This window comes from Neopelma chrysocephalum, unplaced genomic scaffold (genome assembly GCF_003984885.1).
Source record: "Neopelma chrysocephalum unplaced genomic scaffold, ASM398488v2 Primary Assembly neopelma1_65, whole genome shotgun sequence".
Classification (NCBI taxonomy): domain Eukaryota; kingdom Metazoa; phylum Chordata; class Aves; order Passeriformes; family Pipridae; genus Neopelma; species Neopelma chrysocephalum.
Window position 1 is genome coordinate 4,912,690 of NW_020897722.1, and position 20,137 is coordinate 4,932,826.

Below are 20,137 nucleotides of genomic sequence, written 5' to 3' on the forward strand. Positions count from 1 at the left end.
GCTCCGCCCGTCCCGGTCCCGGCGCCGCCGCCTCTCGCGAGACGCCGGCGCGGGGGCTCCCCGCGGGGCCGCGCAGGCGCCGCTCCGCCCGCCGGGGGCGGCCCCGGCCCCGCTCCCGGCCCCGCTCCCGGCACGGGGATGGGGGACACGGAGGGAGCGGGACACCCGGGGACGCCCCTCGGGGCCCCCCGCGCTGGGGAGGCGCTGCCGGACCCTCTGCGAGCGCCGCCGCACGGGGAAAAAATAAATAAATAAATAAATCAAAGTGTTTTCTTGTGCTTTCTCAGCACGAGGAGAGGGTCCGACAAAAGGGGTGAGGCGTCTTGGAGCATCTCTCTGGAAGCTGGGTTTGTTCAGCCTTCTGGTCCTTCGAGTGCTTGCGGGGACGTGTAGTTCCGGGCTTGGCTCAGGAACTGCTGGCACAGGTTTATCTTATACACACTCTGCTTATTTTATCTGTGTGCTCTTTTTTTCTTTATATCTTTGTTTATCCAGAAGAATCAGCCCTGGGAACAAGTGTTCCTGACCTAGTTCACCATCACACTTCTGCTTACTGTTTCATAAGGAAAATGGGCTGCTTGCTGGACCTGTTTACACACCTGCATTGCATCCCCACCTCAGGGATTTAAGACATTAATAAATGCAAGTAATTAAGCTTCCTCATCCCTGGACTGAACTATCCCTCATCTTCCCCACAGCAAAGCAAGGCTCATGGAGGAAGAGGGAGCCTGCACAATGTCGCCCGGTCAGAAAGAGCATGTAGGAGAATTCTTTGCAAGTGCTACAGCTGTAAAAAAAGGCTCTTCCTCCATTTCAAAAAAACCACAAACCTACCTGAGATTGTCACCTTCGATACTTACAGGAGGGAAGACACTCCTGTATGGAGCACAGAGTCACCATTCAGTGCAATGACCAGAACCATTTTATTTGCATTACATTTAATAAGCCCCTTATGGAACAGGCTGCTGCCTGGAGACTTTTGTCCCAAAAAGAAAACCACATTCCCACAGTTTACCTCCAGGCTAGTAGCTGTCATCAGGGTCTTCACTTATCACCACACTGCCTCTCTGGCTGCAGCCAGGTCTGAAATGCTCTGCAGATACACGAGAGCTTAGAGCAATCTCACAGCCAAACATCTGCTCACCCAAACAGCATTCCAGGCGTGCATCACACCTCCCAGCTTCACAGCAACATGCAGGGACAGCAGGGAAGAATGGGGAAACTATTCCTCAGGCATTTATGTTTGTTTTTAATAGTCAGGGAGCCTTTGGGATGCAGGAGTGGCATCCATACCTTTGCTCTGGGAAAAAAAGGCAGGTTGGTCTCAATGCTGATATCTTCTGGGAGGCGAACAGTGCTGGGAAAATGAGGTTTTCCTCTTGAACTCTCTTAACACCCTGCTTGTCTTAAACTCAAGCTAACAGCTAGAGCACACAGTACAGAGCATAGACTTGAAGTAGGGATAGAGAAAAAGTATTCTACAGCATATAAGGTCCTTCTCCTCCCTGCTCACCTCCCCTCTGCTTTTCAGCATCATGACACAGAAGCCAAAATACATTTTAAGGCACATTTCTCCTGCATCCACTTCCTTGACTTCCAGCAGTCTTGAAATTGCAATCCCTTGGGGCCACAAAGAGTTCCTGCTCCCTGGGTGACTTGTATTTAGTCTTGGGCTGGCTCCCCAGGCGGGCAACTGGCTGCAGCTTTTGCCGCCTGCTGGCACCATCTGCAGGCCCTGCAAGCGAGGGAAGATGAAGAACTTAGTCAAGTTTCTCATACTTTAATTTGAGTCTCATTTCCAGTTGGAATGGGGAAGAGACAGATTGCCACAGGCTGTGGAGGGGCGAGTTTGGCAAAGGCACTGGGATCTGCATGTTGCTGCCTGAAGAAGATCCCAAGGTGACACCTTGGAAGCAGTTATGTTGACGTGTGGCTAGCTGATATTAAAATTTTGTCCTTTACATATGGATTAGACTGGGATTATGAGCACCTCTGAAAATGTTATTTCCTCTTCCTAGGAGGTTATTTTTGGCTAAGAGGGAGATGTTCCTTCTGGAACATTGCCCGTGTCATCTGTTGCAAAGAAAAAAGGCTTAAAACTTGGCCGCAAAACCTCTGCTCATGTGACTGCTTTCCCAACTGGACCATTTGTGTTGCATTTACAGCTCTTTTGGTTCAGATTGCAACAGAACAAGTGCTGAAGAGTATCACAGTGCCTCCTGAGCCAGCCAACCTGGTATTTCATGCACTCACCCTTGACTTGTTTCTGGAGGTCTTGTCCTTTGACATGATCAGCATTGCTGTGCTGGGTGGCACTTGCAGGAGAGTTGCCTGTTGGCAGCACCTCAAGTGAAGTCCCCTCTGTCAAAGGCAGGGAGAGCTTTGTTATAAACAGTGCGAGCAGAGCAGAGTTTAAAAGCATTTTGCAATGTGTGAGTTGCTAATAGCTAGCCAAAATAAATTATAGCATTGTAAATCAAAAGTTAACCATTTTTTAGTAAAAAAAGTTAGAAAAACTAAGGAGGATCAGTTACACACCTTGCCAGAATGGGGAAGGATTCTGGCAATATTTCAATAGGATTTGGGTGTCCAGTTCTCCTAAACTCATCCTGGCCTTGTGTACCTGCACAAGGCAAAACAACTGAAGCTAACAGATGGTCAGCGCAGCTTGTCATGTCTTGGTATCCTTGCTGAGGTTTGGATGTGAAACACAGACTAAACTGAGATCAATCACTTGTTGCACATAAACGCAACTGAACATTAATTCTTCCCCATAGGTTACAGAGGCAAAGCTGAGGCAGTGGCCTACAAAGGATGTGCTTTCTTACCCATCAAAAATCTACTTAGACCATATAAAAAGCAATCAGATCAGCTTACTAATCGTTCTGATCATTAGCATTTACTTTGGCTTATTTCTCACATGACAATCCATCTTCAACAGAGCTGGTGCAGGATGTCACCATCTGTCAGAGCTCATGTCAGGCACAGACAAATCTCTCTGGCCCCTACCTGACTGGTGGCTGGCAGGAACCCTGACCTTTGTGGAAATGGATACGCTTCTCGCAGCTTTTGACTGATGGAAGAGGCTGGCTCGGCGCAGATGGTTCTCACAACCTGTGTCTGTGTTGGGGCTTGAGGGAGTCCAGGGCTTAGCATTTGAGACCTGAAAGACACCAAGTGGAGTTAACCTCCGTGGTGATGTCTCTGACCTCTGACTGTTGCCACATTGTACCAAAAAGATTCCTTTCCCACCTGACCGGCTTAGCTTGCTCTTTAGGCACAAGGTCAAGGGTAAAGATATTTAGAAGAAGGATAAAGATATTTAACTTATTTGCCCATGCAGTTTGTACTACATTTCTCTTCCTGTGTTTAAAAACCACCCTATCTTCACTGGGTCTATGCCTTCTGCTCAACCCATCCCCTTCAGAAAGAAACACAAAGGGAGTTTGTGTTCCTACCCTGTGGAAGTTCGGTTCAAGAGAGCGAGATCTTTTCTTTCTGGCTGTCCTCCCAGCAGACACCTCCTGGTCTCTCCTGCTCCTCAGCTCTCCCCTGGCTGGGGAGCACAGCTGGCTCCCAGCTGTGGGCTCCAACAGCAACCCTCCAATACATGCCCTGTCTCTTGTCTGACAGTCTGGGGTAGAACTGGCCTTTGGATACTTCAGCTCAAGCACATCCTCCCCAGAGGTGTGGACTGGGGTGGCTTTGCTCCCAGGGTCTCTGTGCTGGGCTCTGGAGCGGCGACTGGCTGCAATGAGGGAGATGCATTTGGTGCTGGTGGCAATTTCCTCCAAGGTCTCTGGACTCAGTAGAACAGCAGCAATGTCTGCAGGTGACTTTTTCCCATGGAAGCCTAGAGAGGTGGGGGAGTGCAGCCTGGGAGTCGACTTCCCTGCAGCAACATCTGTTGGTTTCTGCTAAAAATTAAAGCAATTGCAGCGTAATTTGCTTTTCATTCAAAGCTTTTATACTCTCCCCCTTCAAAGCACTTTGAAACACTTGGAAGACATTAAATTTCACCTGAAATATTGTTACAATAACTTCTGTGCACAGAGAAACAAAAGCAAAGCTTTTTGACTGTGTATCTTCCATACACAGCCATGGCTACAGAGTCAGTCAGCCAGTGAGCAAGGAACTGATGAGCTCCTAACTGTCCCTCCTCTTCCAGGGTGCTGAGTGAACTGGACACACTGGAGGTGGGTGATTCACACGGAGTGCCTAAATTGGAGAAGGCAGTTAAGCCTTGGCCTCTTAGTTAAATCCCAGGTTTTAAACCCAAGGCCAGTGCTCTAGGAGCAATTTTACCACCTTCCTCACATTACACTATATTTAGCTGCTGTGCATGTTTTTGTCATCACAAGAGCAAGGTGCTTTCCACATCAAATGTGCCTTGAATTCAGTTCCTGCCATACTGACCTGCCGAGCTGGGCTTTTTGGCAAACCAGAGAAAGCTGGGCTGAGATGGGTGTCCAGAGACCCCTCCTTCCCACAGGGTATTGTTTTAGATGATCTGCAGCTGCCACTGTGAACAGAATATGCCAGCAGGTTATGAGATGAAAGCACAGGCCCCTTATCAACAGGGAGAGATGCAACATGTTTAGCTGAGAGCTCTCAAGCTGTGGAGAAAGCCAGAACCATGGTAAACATGATAATAAAGAACACAGCAAGGAATACTTCAGGATTCCTGAAGGAGGGATATTTTGTCCCCTGATCCTCACAAACTTTGCTACTTTATTTGGTTTAAATGCTTGCCCACCAACAGAAGCAAATTGAAACTTGTCCCATAGCCTCTCTGCAGAGAAGGCTCCTGCTAAAACATGGAGCTGATTTGCAAGAACAATGTAGCAGGAAAGTCTCTTCTGGCAGATTCCAGTTTCTAGAGGTCCTTCCAGTCTATCTCCCAGCTTTGCCGACTTAGCTGGGAGCTACCAGGTCTCTGTGCCCTAGAGAATAAGTCTAATAAGGAGAAAGACTCACATTACCTGTCTGACTCAAGGGTGATGGAGGGAATGTCAAACTTCACTCCCCAGGGAATATCCTTCATGCTCCCAGGCAGACCCTTTCTGATCTCATCTTTATTAGGATCCAGATGCTGACTTACATCCAGAGAAGGGCTTTTGTGGGGCTGCAGGAAAAGGGAAGAATGAGACCCTCAGCAGATTTTTCTCACTGTAAAGCCCCTTCTGCAGCCCAGGCTCTCAGCCTGCATCACAAAGACACTCTTGATACCCCATGTGCTTCTGCATAGTTCCAGCCACCTGCTATTTGCTCCCCTCCTGTAGAGGGGCACTCAGAGTAGTTTAATTCCTCATATAATAACATGACTAACATTAAGTTTATTATTCAAGGTGAAACCCAACCCCTTGCCCTGTTCATTCTAGACAACCATAATAAACAGGAGACGCTGGTGCTTGGACTCCCTGCTGAAGGCTGGCAATTTCCTGGCAGCCCCTTACTGTCTCAAAACACTGTTTTCCAAAGAAAAAGGGGCCAGCAGCATCTTTCCATTCTGTCAGGAAAGATCTGAAGGTCTCAATAACAACTGTGCCATGAGCGAGTAGATGTCTCTGGGTAAGAGTCTCCTTCAGCAGTCCCTTGGAGTGCTGCATGTTTGGCCATCTAACCTTTGCTTTTCTCTTTGCAGCCAAACCAGTTCTCTCTCAAATCTGACACAACAGAAGCTGGGTCATTCACAGCACTGCCTGGGTGCTTCTGTGCTGCTAAAAGCCCTAATTCTCCAAGGCAAGGGGAAGGAGGGAAGGAGAGTAGAGCTCCAGAGGCAACATGTTCATAAAACAAACTGTGTGCAGCTTCTGACAAGCACCAGGACCCAGCCAGGTTTTGTGTGTGAATCCATGGCCATGACAACATGGGACAGAGTGGATTCTCCAGCACAACAGGCTGCTCTGCCTTACCCTGAGCATGCTGGACATCACTGAGTGTAGCAGCAGCAGGCGGTTCAGCACCCCCTCCTCCAGCTCAGAGAGGTGCAGGTGGTGTAACCTCTCCAGTGTCTCTGGGACAGGAATGTTCTGGGCTGGAGCAGAGATAAGGAGGAAGACTTAAAAATAACTCCTAGAGAAACAACTGAGAACTGTGAAGTCATGACACCCAAGACCATGTTTTCTAGATTGATTGTTCTCCAGTTTGCCATCAGAAAACAAAGCTTGGAGATAAGGACAAAGCAGGAGAAAAGGTGCTGCTTTACCTTTTATCAGCATATGCTGCTGCTGAATAATTTCTTCACAGAGTAACAAGTGCTGCTGCAGTTGCTGGATCACAAAATCCTTCTGGCACAATAGATTCTCCCTGTACAGTGTATTTGCCTGCAGCTCTGTGTTGCCAAGCTGAAGCTCATGGGCTCTGCAGAGAAGCCTGAGCACCTCCTGCTGATCCTCACTAGTGATTTGTCTGGGGAAAAACTCCTCCATCTGGGAAGCTTTTTCCTTGGCATTTGCTAAGTGCTGCTCCAGCTCTGTCTGAAAAAGACAGATAGGGGTTTGCCAAAGCAGCTCAGCTTCTTGGGGCAACAAAGGCATTTGAGCAAATCTTTGCTGTGTCCTTCATGCTGAGATTGAAGTAATATCTACAAGAAGTATTTTGTATTTCGCTTGTTCTACTACCAGCCACCATATTTCAGTCATGGCAGATATATACAGATGCACAATCCTCGCCTAGAGGAACTCAGATGTTAATGGGCACTACCCAAAAAACAATGACTAAAAGCAATTACCAACACATTGAACAACCAGTGAGTGACAAACGCTCAAAATGGGAAGGATTAGCTCACTTATAGATAATATAAGTCCAGTGGGTGCTTTTCTCTTATTCTAAAAACCACAAGGACACGGGGATGATGCAAAGACGGATCTTCCTACGCTGCTTCCTTCAGCAGCCCAAATTATTTAGGAGTCCAGCTGCCCTACTGCTTCTGTGGTGCGAGCCCAAATCCACATGAACCTCTGAGTTATGCTGCTGCCATCCTGCCCTCAAGCACCCACCAGGAAGAGGCCAGACTAGAAATCCTAAGGGCACCTTTACCTCCTCACCTTCAGGGCCGCTGTCTTGCGCTGTTCTGCCAGCAGCAGGTTGATCTCTTCTCTTGCCACTGTAACTTCATGCGGTTCGGGTGAATCCATGACATCCACTTCCCTGTCTTCCTCCTCCATGTTTTCTCCTTTCTCCTCCGTTGCTGGCATGTCATCCTTACATGCAACCTGAGCCTTCTCTTGTTCCCAGCTGCCAGCCAGAAAAAGAAAGGAACTTCTGGGACATAGTGACATAGCTCTACCGGTGCATAGCCGTCTATTGTGTCTGTCCAGCTTGTTCTTCCATGGCAGCAGCAGAACTAATTAGTCCAGGCTGCTTTGGAGCTGGACAAACCACTCAGAAGAGCACAGTTAGCTTCCTCCCCTTTGGAAATCTGTAAGACAGGCCTCCTATGTGTTTTTTACATGGGAAGAACAGTGCTTTTCCCCACTTTTAGTCTTGAGCCTAAACTCGATGCAATATGTGCTGGTTGCATTATGAAGCTACAGCTACTCACTTCCCATGGTGAGTTTGGAGGTCCCTGTATACACTGTGCTGGAAGCTAAGGAGGTACTCACTCAGCAATTGTTAGGAGGTGCCTGCAGGTATCCACGTGCAGCTCAATGTTGGTGTTTTCCAGCTCCATCAGGCTGTGACGCATCTCCATCTGCTCCCTGAAAGCCCCGATCAGCTGCGCCCGCAAGGTGCTCATTGCTTGGCTGCTGGGTGCCTCAGAGCCCTGCTGCCTCTCTGCTGCAGGAAAAGGCATTTCTGAGCTGACATTAGGCCAGGTGAAATTCTGTGAAGTCCCCCCAAAAACTACTCTGGGACCAAGTCACATGTTAAAAGACATTCATTTACAGGACTCTGCCTCATTCTGCAGTCTTGTCAAGTTCGTCACGTACTGAAGAAATCTGGTATAGCTTTATATTATTAGCAATAAATAGGGCTCATTGCCATGCTTTTGTGAATATTAAGAGGATACTGCATTGCAGGGACATCTCTTCTGCCTTTCCACCCACCAAAACCAAAAAGGTATCGGTTTTCTGTGCTTGTTATCTAGAAATGACCTTGGGTACTGGTAGCAGAGGCCTATTATATCTCATGTCTAGTCTGTCAGAGAACTTGACTATTTTTATTTCATTTCTTGCCAGGTTCACTGTCAAAAGGAACAGTCCCTAAGGCAGAACAATCAGTGTTTTAAAATCTTTGCCCTGCCTGTCTCTCTGTTTTTTTCTTTCTTTAATTACATGCAACGAACCATAGAGCAGAGCTTGGTGTCCTGATACAGCCTCAGAGCCCATGATGACGCAGGCTACAACAACTCGGTCACCTCTCTGTGACAGACAGAACTTCCCCCAGCAAATGCCACCATTTGATGTCAAATCTCTTTTCAAGGGCAGGTTTGTGAAATGTAACACATTTTAATGTTGATGGAGATGCTGAGAATGGTAGTATCCAGAGTCACACGGTACAGCAGAGAGAGGCTCCTGCAGAAAAACAACCTCAGCTCCCCCACCTGCCTCCACTGCCCATTGGACTCTGTTTTCCACTTTGCTTCTCTACAAGCATTGCTGAGCTTCCCCCAGCCGTGTCTGCACGGACCCACCAGGCACTGCCACAACCCACCCACACAGCTCCTCTCCCGCTCTCGTCCTTCCAGACACTCCAGAACCATTCCAGCTCCTGGCTCTACCTTGCAGAACCCCGAGGTCAGGGCCAGCTGCACTTTTCTCCTTCTCCTGGTTCTCGACCCTTGCCTTCAGATGCTCGATCTCCCTGCGGAGCTCCGCGATGATGCCGGTGTACTGGTCCATGTGGTAGGAGACGTTCCGCAGGTTACACTTCACCTGGGGAGCCAGAATAGGTGAGTGTTGGTCCCACCATTGGTACAAGGGCTGCAAACAAACCCAGGCTTTCAGTTGGAGGGCACTGAATCTTGTGATGGGAAAGGATTTTCCCTCGTGAGTGGGGAGACTAAGTTAGTGGTTTTCCCTAATCCTTGGAAATTCCCAAAACATGACAGAGAAAAGCCAGGGAGCCTGTGTCCACCAGAAAAACACATAGATCCAGAAGGGAGAAAAACCTTGTTGTAGATCACTGTTCATCTTCCTTCACCCCATGAACATCTTCATTTTATTCTTCATTGCTATAGGCCTTTAGTTCCTCTCCCAAGCCCAGCATCCCCACTGGGACATTCCCAATACACTGTCATCATCTTCTATCCATCATTCCTCATGTTGCGTACCCAGATCCATACCAGGCACATCATCCTCTGCCTTTCCATTATTCTGCCCCCTTCTTTTCGCCTTCAGATTCCTCTTCTCATTCACAACCCAAACTATTTTCTTTCCACTGTTCCCTTCATCTGTATTTCTTCTCTTACTCACACTGAGCCCCTATACCAACCTGCACTGCCCCCTCCTGAAGTGTGTTCTCCCTTCACCCACCACATCTTCTATTTCCACTTGAAAGCTTTTAGTCATAGAGTCATGGAATGGTTTGGGTTGGAAGGGACCTTAAAGATCATCTCTAAGACAGGGACACCTTCCACTAGACCAGGTTGCTCCAAGCCTTGTTCAACCTGGCCTTGAACACTTCCAGGGATGGGGCAAGCACACCTTCCCTGGGCATCCCATGCCAGGGCCTCACCACCCTCACTGAATCTCTAAGCCCAAACTCCTTGGGACTGGTTTGCTCTGGTACCTGTGTCTTGATGTTTTTTGCTCGGTAGGCATAGATCAGGGTCATTCGAGATTCTTCAAAGGACGAACTGGCTGGGCTGATGTGTGCAATCATAACGGTCCTGCTGTTGCCCCCTAAGGAATCCTGGAGGGATGCAATGTTGATGTGGTTGGTAGGGATGTGACAGGGTTTTGCTGCTCAGGGGTAACCACTGTGTCTGGGTACCCCTGCAGTTCATTGAGATTCTGATGGAGAATCCCAATTAAGAGTGAAGGAAGTGCTGGTAAAAGACCATTCATTAGGCCCTCTCACCACCAACAGCAAAATCAATAAGTAATTAACTTGCTACAAAAGAAGAATTTTTGCAAGAGAATTGCAATTTCCACAAATGCATTGGCAGCTTCTGAATTCCACTCACAACAGGAGCCTTGAGTTTCTCTCCATCTCTCCTCCTCCCCACTATCCTCTAGAAAACACATCTGTCATGCAGCAGCAGCGATAGCTCAGCACCAAGGCTTGAGGGGAGGTTCATAAATGAGGTTGTAAAGGATCCATAAAATAACCAGCGTGGCAAAGAGTGTGTCTGCAACCTTTCTGATTTCCTAAGGGAGAGACAACTTGTGACAGCACACAGTCACTCTCAGTCTTCCTTCCTCGTACCCCAACAAATTTATTGGCCAATTTCAGCCAAATCTGATAGAAGGGATAAAACATTCAAAGGCAGTAAGTTAATTTAAGAAATCCCTGGTCACTTGTAAGCTTTGAGATGTACGACCCAAATCTTTAGGATTGCTTTAACCCTACAGAAAGTCCTCCCTTAATCACAGAGATCACGTGTAAGAGGCACAGCTCTGTCCAAGTCAAGCCCTGATGCATCGCAAAGCTCACGCGAGATCCTGGAGGAGCATTCCAAGCTGGATAATGGCAATGCACAGAGACAGTCAAGGATCAGCCCTCAAGCCCCGATCTGAGCAGTGATGCCAAGCCCCGTGCTGGGTGCAGGGGGCTGTGCCCCACCTTCAGCAGGCGGGTGAGTTTGCTGTCTCGAAAGTTGACAAACTGGGCCCGGCTCCCGCCCTTCTCGCTCAAAGCGTTGATGCAGTTGCCTAAAGCCAGCAGGGAGCGGTTGATGTGGGCTCCTTCCTTCATCCTCTTGCCCCGGTTCTGAATCTGTTGGGAGGAGAAAGTGGGAAGAGGGACAGACAGACAAACCCCATGCTTGAGAACAGTGGGGCTGCACCTCGGGAAGACCCGATGCAGTGGGGCTGCATCACTGGGGTCAAGGTTTGGATATCAAAGCAATGTCTCCTGTGAAAATCAACCTGAGGCATGGGTGTGCTGGTAGGAATAAGTTTCTTGGAGTATGACCCAGGTTTGACCTCTTAGTTCTTAAAAGATAGCTATTAATTATCTCCTAAAGATTATTTCAGAAATTAAGGTGCATAACTGCATCACTCCAGAATTCCTGGTCTCAGTAAAAATACTTGGTATGTAAAATCTCTCTTCCTCAAATCACCTCCCCAAGTTCAAGCAATTCCTCCTTCCCATAGGAGCCAGCTGACTTATTTTCCACCCACCAGCATCCCTCTATTCCACCAGCACCAGCTTTCTTTCCAACAGCCCAGCCAATCCTTGCCTAACAAACCACAGCTTCTCTTCAGATGTGAAATTCGCTGCTGTTTTTTTCAGACCTGAGGGAAGGCTTGAACCCAAAAGCAGATTTACATTTTTCCCATTACTGCAGCTGGCCTAATAAAAGGTATCACCAATATCCCCGCACTGAGTCGTTATTTTCAGGCTGCCTCAGGTACAAACTACTGCTCTGAAGCAGCAGAGAAGCGCACAGTGCTGCCCCTCACCCTGGGGCTGAGGGCAGGCAGACCCCGCACAGCAGGCCAGGGGATCGAGCCAAGTCTCACCAAAAGCTGCTGAGTTCTGGCCGTACCTGAGCTGCTCTCTCTGACCCTGCCAAGTCGACCATGAAGAGCTTCCCAACCCTCACTTCCTGGCCAGTCTCCTTCCCTCGGCTCCTCCGTGTCACTGTCACCTGCAGCACCGCGTGCGAGCGGGAGGACGCCCCGTTGGCCGCCGTGGGCTCCTGTGTGCGCTGCTTGTTGCCTTTCATCAGCAGCTGCGTGATCTGAAGGAAGCAGAAGAGCCCATGGACATGCTCAGCTCTGCCTGAGCCACAGCGCAGCATTCCCTCAGACTGAACCCCTCACCCAGGGCACTGGCAAACTCCGTTCTGCTCGTGCAGGCAGGGCTTTGCTGTTGGTTTGCCCCAGATCTCTCCCTGTGGCTCGTGGGGAGTGCGGGTGTGTTGTGTTTGGGGCTGTTTTCTGTGAGGCCTGTTTATCTCATGTCCAAGGTACATGTTTAAGTGCACATCAGTGTCGCTCAAGGGGTTTAGTTAATTCTTCTCACTCTCCAAATGGTTGTTGACACGTGTACACAAATCAAAGCACTCTTGCCCTTCCCGGAACGCAGCGTGCACCCTGGGGAGGCAGAGCTAGCAGATGGACAGCTGAGGATATTACCCTGGTTCCTACACCTCATTTGACTCCCTGATCAGCCATTTTCATGTAATTCATCACATTAATCCAGTCCCACCAATGTCCTGCTACAAAATGTCCTTACTCCTGAGTAAGCACAGGCAATAGGAAAGTGTAAAGAAATCTGAAAGCACTGCTGCACGAAAGCACAAACACCCTCCCTTTCCCCTCGCTGCAGACCATAGTACCTCCTGAGCATTTGTAGTGGAGACTTCTGTAATTCCTGCTATCTGGATGCTGCCTCTGGAGTCCTCTCTCAGGTCTAAGAACCCCGAGGATGGGTTCAGGAGGTCACGGATCACTTCATTATAGATCTGAGGGTAAGAAATGGCAGGTTGGTTTCAGACTAGCCCTGGGTCCTTAGGGTTGAGCTGATCCTGCATTTCAGTGGACAGACTCAGACACTCCACTTCCCATTACAGCTGCTCCACAGAGGCTGGATCCAAGGCAGCACAGACCTCACCTCCAGGTAGGACATGGAGACTGTGTAATCCATCTCCTCAGCAGTGGCTCCAAGGCCCTTGAAGAGGTCACCAAGAGCACGGATGTAAATCCCTGGTTCACTGTCTGTTCCCAGCATTGTGTAGGTTTTTCCTGTTCCTGTTGAAGATACAGAGAGCAGCAGCAAAGCCCAACTTCCACTTGAGAAAGTTTCCACCACAAATGATACCTGGTTTCCTAGGGATATCTGTGCTTTACCCCCTAATTTCCACCAGTTACTCCAGTTTCTCATGCTCCAATGACACTGCCTGAGGAGAGACATGGTGTGTGCCAACCAAAAAGAGTGGGCAGAGGCCTGGCAGATGGGCAGACAGGTAGGGTAACTGCTCACCGAGGTGTTCAGAGCAAGAGTAGAAATATATTTTCATATACTCTGTTCTGTATAAATGCTTTCTACAGCTACATCGGTTCTCCTGAGATCAGCCTCCAGCATTGCACAGATGCCCTTATTACCTCCTCCTTTTAATGGGAAGATTTGTCTCTACTGAATTCTACCTCAATTAAGTGACTTTTCAAATAAGGCAGCTTCACTGTTACTTTGGCATTTCAGTGAGGTTCACACTTCCCAATGAGAATGGTATTTTAATGCTTCACTCTTGTCCTCATAGTAAGCACTTAATTGGCTCAATATTTCTGGCTTTCACTGTGGTATTTTATTCATCTGGAGCAGTACAGCTACAGGAGCTACTTTACCTGTCGGACCGTATGCAAAAATGGTTGCATTGTATCCAGAAATAACTCCTTCTATCAGGCTTTTGGTCGTGGACACATATACTTCCTCCTAATTCAGTCAAAAAAAAGCACAGATTTTCGGTCAGGCATAACAGCTGTCCAAATATCCTATAACTAATTGCATTCCCCATTATTTTCTCACTTTATTTTAGAAATTTCCTGGGCTTTGGAAGGATTCGCAAGCTGTTTGAATTCTGATACATCATCAAAGTGAGCAGAAAAGCACAGAGGTTTATTGAATTTTCTAAAGACAGGTAAGATGCAGGAGCCTACTGAAAGAAACAACCTTAAATATGATTATTTTCTTGGACTCTGAACATGAAATACTGTGTCTTTTTCTTTGTGTCTGCTGAAGAAGGGAATAAATTCTCTCCATGACCTTATCCTTTATGGAGAAGTGCCACTGGGCCTCCAAAAATGTAGCATACAAGGGTGCCACTCTGAAGCTGGATGTGAAAGAGAACACAGATGACCAAACTGCTGTGAGAAGCAAGGCTGTGGTGATCACAAAATGCAGGTGCTGATTAAATCCTCACAGCGTACCTCATACCTGTCTGCAAAACATGGCTCAGTGAGGGCACCAGACCTCCCTCCACGAGCCTGTAAAACCACAGAGGCACAGGGAAGAGCTGTGTGAGCAACAGAGCCAAAAACACGACAGTGATCTCATTCCCCAGAGACCTCAGGAGACAAAGCTCTTCATCCCTGCTCAGGTCTGTTGCCCCTGGGGAGGCCAAAGCAGGAGGCAGAGGCAGCCTGAACGCTGCACGTGTCTCCCTCCACTTGTCTGGCAAAAGGAAAACCCTCACAGCCCTCTCACCTTCAGCACTGTCACCTTTTATCTGGGTGACATGTGGCCTCTGGGCCGTGCAGTTCTACTCACCTGCCAAAAACATTCATCTAAGCAGGGAAAACAACTGTAGCGTTAAGCCTTTGGATTAAAAAAAGGGAAGGCTGTTACCTGGGTTGCTGTGTGTTCAAAAACCATGTCAAATACAAAGGTTTTTTCTCGGGATCTGTTGGCTCGCAGGATGTCATCTGGATCTTCACTTGGATCCATCAGGACCACCCTCTATTACAGGACAAAGTCAGAAGATGAAACGTTAGGTCTGGGCTTGGTTAACAGCCTGTGGGGATTCCTTGCAGCACTATCCCTTGGCCAGGGGAATGCTGCACTACAGCTTTGCCTGGAAAACACTTATACACACAATGCTGAGGCCGACAGACTTGGTTTTGCAAGTGATGTTGCAACTCCTGTAATTTGGAGAACTGCAAAATGCTTTGAACGTCTGTTGAGCAGCGGAACGGTTGCTGGCATTGGGCAAGAACAGCGGCTGCAGGGACATGACATCCAACAGGCCCCCATGCAGGCAGGGGGGGACAGGACCTCTTACCTCAATTTTCAGCTACGATTCAGACAGGAATTATGAAAGAAAATAGTCAAGTTCTTCAGGAGAAAAATTGCCTAAAGTCGTCTGCCAAGGCCTTTTGTGCAGCAGGACTGATCGAAATATCTGCGTTGCTCAGGGACAGAAACTTCATTTCATTTCTGGCTTTTATGAAGGAAAAAACAAAGGTGGGAGAGGAGTTGCAGCAGGTTACAGAACTGGTTCTGTTTCCTTTCAGTCCTTTAGGATCTATTTTAGTACATGATTATCAGAGTGGATTATTACTGTGGAGAATGGGTTTCTGCTCCACTGAGATGGCTCATAGGGAGATGCTCAAGGCTCAAGGGAAGGACAGAGAGCCCTGTGTCTCCTGCTCCAGAGCAGCTTTCACTCTCTCCCAGGTAAACAGATCATTAGATAAGCAATTAGAGCATAGATCAACCACTACTTGACTGACAGAATAACTGCATTGGTGCACCAGGAGAGAGACAAGTATCCAGGACAGGTGCCCATGGAGTTCAGAAAATGTCAAAACTTTGGGTTTTCTTTTTCTTCTGCATTTCCTGCTAAATTCCAAATCTCTAACAAGTATCTCCTTGATTTGCAAGTTTTCAATTAACAGAATTACTTTTTTGTTGTTGCTTTTTAAAAATTCTTTAGTTTTCACTGGTCCAGCTCAGGCCTTAAGAACATGAAGCAACACAAGAATAAACCCCAAAGGGAACTCCTGGTTTGTCCTCAGCAGCAGGATTTGCCTGCAAAAGACAGACTGACACTTAATCATGTGCACATGCAACTGTGACAGGCAAGAGCAGAGCTTGGAGAATGAGGTCAGCATGTTTCCTTAAGAAGTTTAGAAGCCTTTACTAACACTTTCAGGCCTCTTTTACTGACTTCTTGTAACATCCAAATTTTGCTCACAGTGTATCCAGGCATCCAAAGAGTCCTTTTCCAACCTGGGGCTACTGCCTGGTCTAGCCAGCAGTATTCTAAAAGCACAAATCTTCTGCTATTGCATGGAAGCATTAAAACATAACAAGCTACTAGCAGAGTCACTTTTGAGTTAGAGTTAATAAGCAGACAGAGGCAGTTCTAAATGAGTTCAGCTGGGAGTAAAAATAGAAGGGAACATAAATGCAAATCAAAATACACCAGGAAATCTAAGTACTTCAATTGCCCAGTCAATTAATTTGCTTTCATAATTACAGTTATTTGCATTATTAAGAGAAAAGCATTCTCATAGACAGAAGTTACTCAGACTAATGCAATGCACATTTCCTTCCCAGATTTCCATTAGAGAAAATAGATCTTGGGGCAGATGATGCAAGTCTGAATAAGCTGCATAAAAATAAAACTGATATCCTTGTGAGATTAATGGCTGCTTTAAAAATAGAAAAGAAAAAAAAAGGTATTTCACGGGTAAGGTGCTAAACAAAAATTGCATTTGTAAGATAATCCATAAAGGGGAAAGAGAGATTCATGTTCTCTTTGCTTCAGAGGGCTTCTATCATTTGACTATTGAGTGGAGACCAGATATATTACAGAATTAGTCTGTGTTCAGAGATAGATCAGCTGAAGCACGAAAGAAAATAATGGGATTTACATTGAAAATGGAGGCAAATAACAAGGACACAATAAAAATACATAAACAGATATAGCAATGTAGAAGAGGTAAGTGGAGGCCTCCTGCAATTCCTGCCTCTGAAAAAAGGGGAGCAAGAGGTGGGAGATGCAGAACTGGAAAAAAGAGGTGCCATTGCATGGGAAGCTGCGTCCCTGCCGTGTCCCAGCAAGGGCAGGGGTTTTGCAGGATTTGAAAGCAGGTGCGAAGAGCCAGAGGCTTGGGGTGGCCCGTGGGGTGCCCGGCAGAGTCCCCAGTGCCCGTGGTGGGGGTCCCCAGCTCACCTGCTCGCCCACTCTGCGGGCAGCGAGCGCAGCTCCCTCCTCCACTTCAGCCTCACTGAGGGGTCGGATGCGAAGGGCCACCTGCACACACAGCACACACAAGGCTTGCCTGTGCTGAGGCTGCCCAGACACACCTGTAGCAGGGCTCAGCTCTGAGCAGGCACCAGCAAGGGCTACAGCTTCTCGCTGCATCTCTTCTGCTGATCAAACTCAAAACCTTAAAGCTTAAGGCCTAAAAGTTTAAGAAAGTTTATAAAGTTTAAATGAGTTCATTCTCTCGTGATTTGCACTTTTATCTTGACAAATTCTTCCTCCCTCTTCCCCCGTTTCTGCCTCTAACACAGCAAGACTCCGACTGATTGACAAAGAAGGTGGCAGAGTGAACTCAGCCGTGTCATTGCGGCTGCCAGAGGGAACCTTCGGAGGTCTGGGACCGTGGTACCAACAGTCCTAGGGCTGAGCACGATTACAGATTCCCCTGGTGCTTCCAAAACACTGATTAAAGTTATCCATGACAAAGAAAGGGAATTGCATTTCACTAAGTACCCATTTTGTTTAATCCCAGGTAGCAATCGTTATGAGACTGTTCAACCAGATCAGAGCAAGTTGGCCCTGATCTGTGCAGTTCCCACAGGGTTCCTCAGGAGCTGGAATTCATTGCAGGACTGATTATAAAGTAGCAATTAACTGCCAGTGCCTCGTGCCACAACTCAATCAGTCAGAAACACACTGCTTTGCTTGAAATGCAGACGATAATTTGACTCGAAGATTTAAAACACAATGGCACAACCTATTTGTCAGCATTAATAATAGACAAGAGCACATGTATTTCAGTCTGTTTAATCTACATGTGAAGTCATAGAGAAAATGTGGTGTCACAGATCAGCTGTGGGGTTAATTGGGCCCCCTGAAGCTTAGGTCCTGCTCTGGCCCTGACTCACTTTGCAGCTGTGGCACAATCCCAAACCTGTGTGCCTGGTGGAGGGTCTATTTGAAATCCCACCTAACAGCTGCCCTTGAGGTCTCAGTCAATAACAGAGATTTGAAAAATTTTATTTTCACTTTTCCATGGCTTTTTTCCCTTCCATAAAACACAGCAACATCCCCTTTGCATCTCCTGCTAGGAGAGCTGATGCTTCTAAAACACTGCACAGGAACAACACCGCATGAGGAAGGTGGGAGTTACCAAAACAGTCGTGTTCTACAGCCCTACCAGTCACAAGCAGCTAGTTTCTATAAGAATCAGATTTATTTCCACAATAACAAGCTATGTGTCTATTAAATGAGGGTTTCACAAACAGCTCCCAGTCTTAAGTACTGTAGTAGCCAATTTTGAGTTGCTCCAACAAAGGAACACTTCTTCACTGGGAACATCTCCGAGTACAAGGTAAGCTCCTCAGCTTTGGATAGCTTTTAATGTTCACAAGAATAAGTTAATTGTTGCAGATTCATCATCTCCCTAAACTCAGCTGAGTGACACTGTTATGAGCATCTCATTCCCAAGAGCTGAACTAATCTCTTAAAAGCATTTAAAAATATTATCTGGTACACCATAATCCCAAATTCTGCAGGAGGCAGAGGGGATCGTGCAAAGTCTCTCTTGAACAGACTTAACCTTCAGAATGGTCCAGTTAATCACAGTATTTGTGAGCCCCAGCCAGTGAGGGTAAGAAAACAAACCCAAATAAGCAGCATGTGGAGCTGGGTCACACCAAGTACTAAGGCTTTTCCTTGCATTAGAGAGGAATGCAAGGTATTCCACATATTATTGACTTTATTTTAAGCGATTCCAGTTTGAGCAGGGGTTTCTGTGTTTGCCCCAGTCATGTTCCAGCATACTGTGAGAGCAATGCTTCAGTTTAACTGGGAGGCACAGGGTTGAAGGTTGAAACTTGGGAGAGATTTACATTTTCAAAGCATTCCTCTTACTGGGATCAACAAAGAGAGATGTGGGACTGTAATCCCAGCTGCTTTTGGCTGTTAATTGTGAATATGTCAGACCCCAAAAAGACAGGCACACTGAGGACTAACTACCATCACCACCTGCCAGGTTACCCAGCCTCACCTGCCCTACAGCACATTTTTTTTCCTCTGCAGGACACTTACACACAGCTTTTGCTTTAAATCATGCCCAGTTAGCACAAGTCTGGGTTTTTCTCCACTGGCTGGACCACAGAGCCCAGGAACACCAGAAGACAGATGGAGAACACGATATGTAAGGATACTGAAGGATGCCAGGGCTGGGTACAACCCAGCTGCTCCTCCCCATCCCATTTCCTCCCCTAAGCAAGTGGACTCACCGTCAGCTGCTGCTCCTTCATGGCCGAGGTGTGGGACGATCCCAGCTCGGGGCTGGGGGATTTGCCCAGGGAGGAGCACATGGAGCTGGAGCCCTTCAGGCTGCAGAGGCAGGAGACTAAACCGTTCAGAGGCAGCAGCCATCACCCCAGGGATGGAAAGGAGAGGCAACACCTGCGCTCCCCCGGGTGGGAGGTGGCTGCAGGCACAGGGAGAGGCAGCAGCAGCACGCTGAGCCCCGGGGCAGGAATGGGCTGCAGGAAGCAGCACCTTGCACAGGAAACAGTGAAAGGGGTCAGAATCAGCAAAATGACCCCCCTAAAAGCCCAAATTAAGGCCCAACTCACTGAGCAAACTTCCACTGTACTGTCACTTCACACAGTGGCATTTCAGGATTCCCACATTCAGGAAGTCAATCCCCTTCAGCATTTTTAGTGTCAGTCCATTCATCAAAACCTATTAAAAAATCACAAAGACAAAGATCACCTTTTGTCTTCATTATTTATTGACAGTAAATGAGCCAAAGCTCATGAAAGTTACAGTAAGGCTTTATAAAAAATATTAGAATTTAAGTAGTTAAAGCTTAGTATAGGAAGCGAACAAAATTTGTTCTGTGAAGTTTGCATTAAGGGCTGTAGGTGGTTAAAAGGTCATGAGAATATTTATTACAAATTCAAAACAAAGACTGTGAGAGTGAAGACTAGCCCAGGATTATATGAATTGGTCCAGTTAATCTTGCTACTTAAGAACAATCATTAAAAATACTTTATAGAACACATTAACAAAAACAATGAGAGATACTATCTTAATGCTTAAGGTTTGTTTCCCTTCCCACCCAAATTCTGGACCTTTAAGGGCACTCAGTGGAGGTACATGAGCTGTTGGAAGCCTTTCTCCCCACCCTTATATAGCTCTAGACAGTACCTACAAACCTGCTTCTGCTTTGACCATCCTTCTGAAGCCCTTAAAAAGGCACAGGCTGAAAACCAGTGGTGGAGAATGTGAAGCTGCACAGCACATGGATTCAATTCAAGATGACTGTTCTTC

The 20,137-nt window shown here is 47.3% G+C and overlaps 1 protein-coding gene across 1 annotated transcript; it reads right to left on the reverse strand.

Annotated features, from left to right (window-relative positions):
- Positions 1–713: 713 nt before the first annotated feature.
- Positions 714–19,173, reverse strand: KIF19 (kinesin family member 19). The gene is made up of 20 exons (XM_027683930.1): positions 19,093–19,173; positions 16,793–16,873; positions 14,461–14,571; positions 13,461–13,548; positions 12,730–12,866; positions 12,455–12,580; positions 11,660–11,854; positions 10,732–10,884; positions 9,736–9,858; positions 8,726–8,879; positions 7,608–7,782; positions 7,050–7,239; positions 6,209–6,479; positions 5,916–6,037; positions 4,983–5,125; positions 4,417–4,522; positions 3,459–3,917; positions 3,010–3,163; positions 2,254–2,361; positions 714–1,735 (listed from the first exon to the last, which is right to left on the reverse strand). Exons 1-20 carry the CDS (start codon positions 19,171–19,173, stop codon positions 1,560–1,562), a joined length of 3,153 nt encoding a protein of 1,050 aa, XP_027539731.1. The 3' UTR covers positions 714–1,559.
- Between the last annotated feature and the right edge of the window lie 964 nt (positions 19,174–20,137).

What these genes read in the sequence shown, in the direction of transcription:
- KIF19 (XM_027683930.1), bottom strand. Translation starts at nt 19,173, where the DNA reads ATGTGCTCCTCCCTGGGCAAATCCCCCAGCCCCGAGCTGGGATCGTCC. An exon ending in GGTCAGAGAGAGCAGCTCAG is followed by an intron (nt 10,885 to 11,659) that starts GTACGGCCAGAA and finishes TCCTCCCAACAG; the next exon opens with ATTCAGAACCGGGGCAAGAG. An exon ending in TGATGTCCAGCATGCTCAGG is followed by an intron (nt 5,126 to 5,915) that starts GTAAGGCAGAGC and finishes CTTTTCCTGCAG; the next exon opens with CCCCACAAAAGCCCTTCTCT.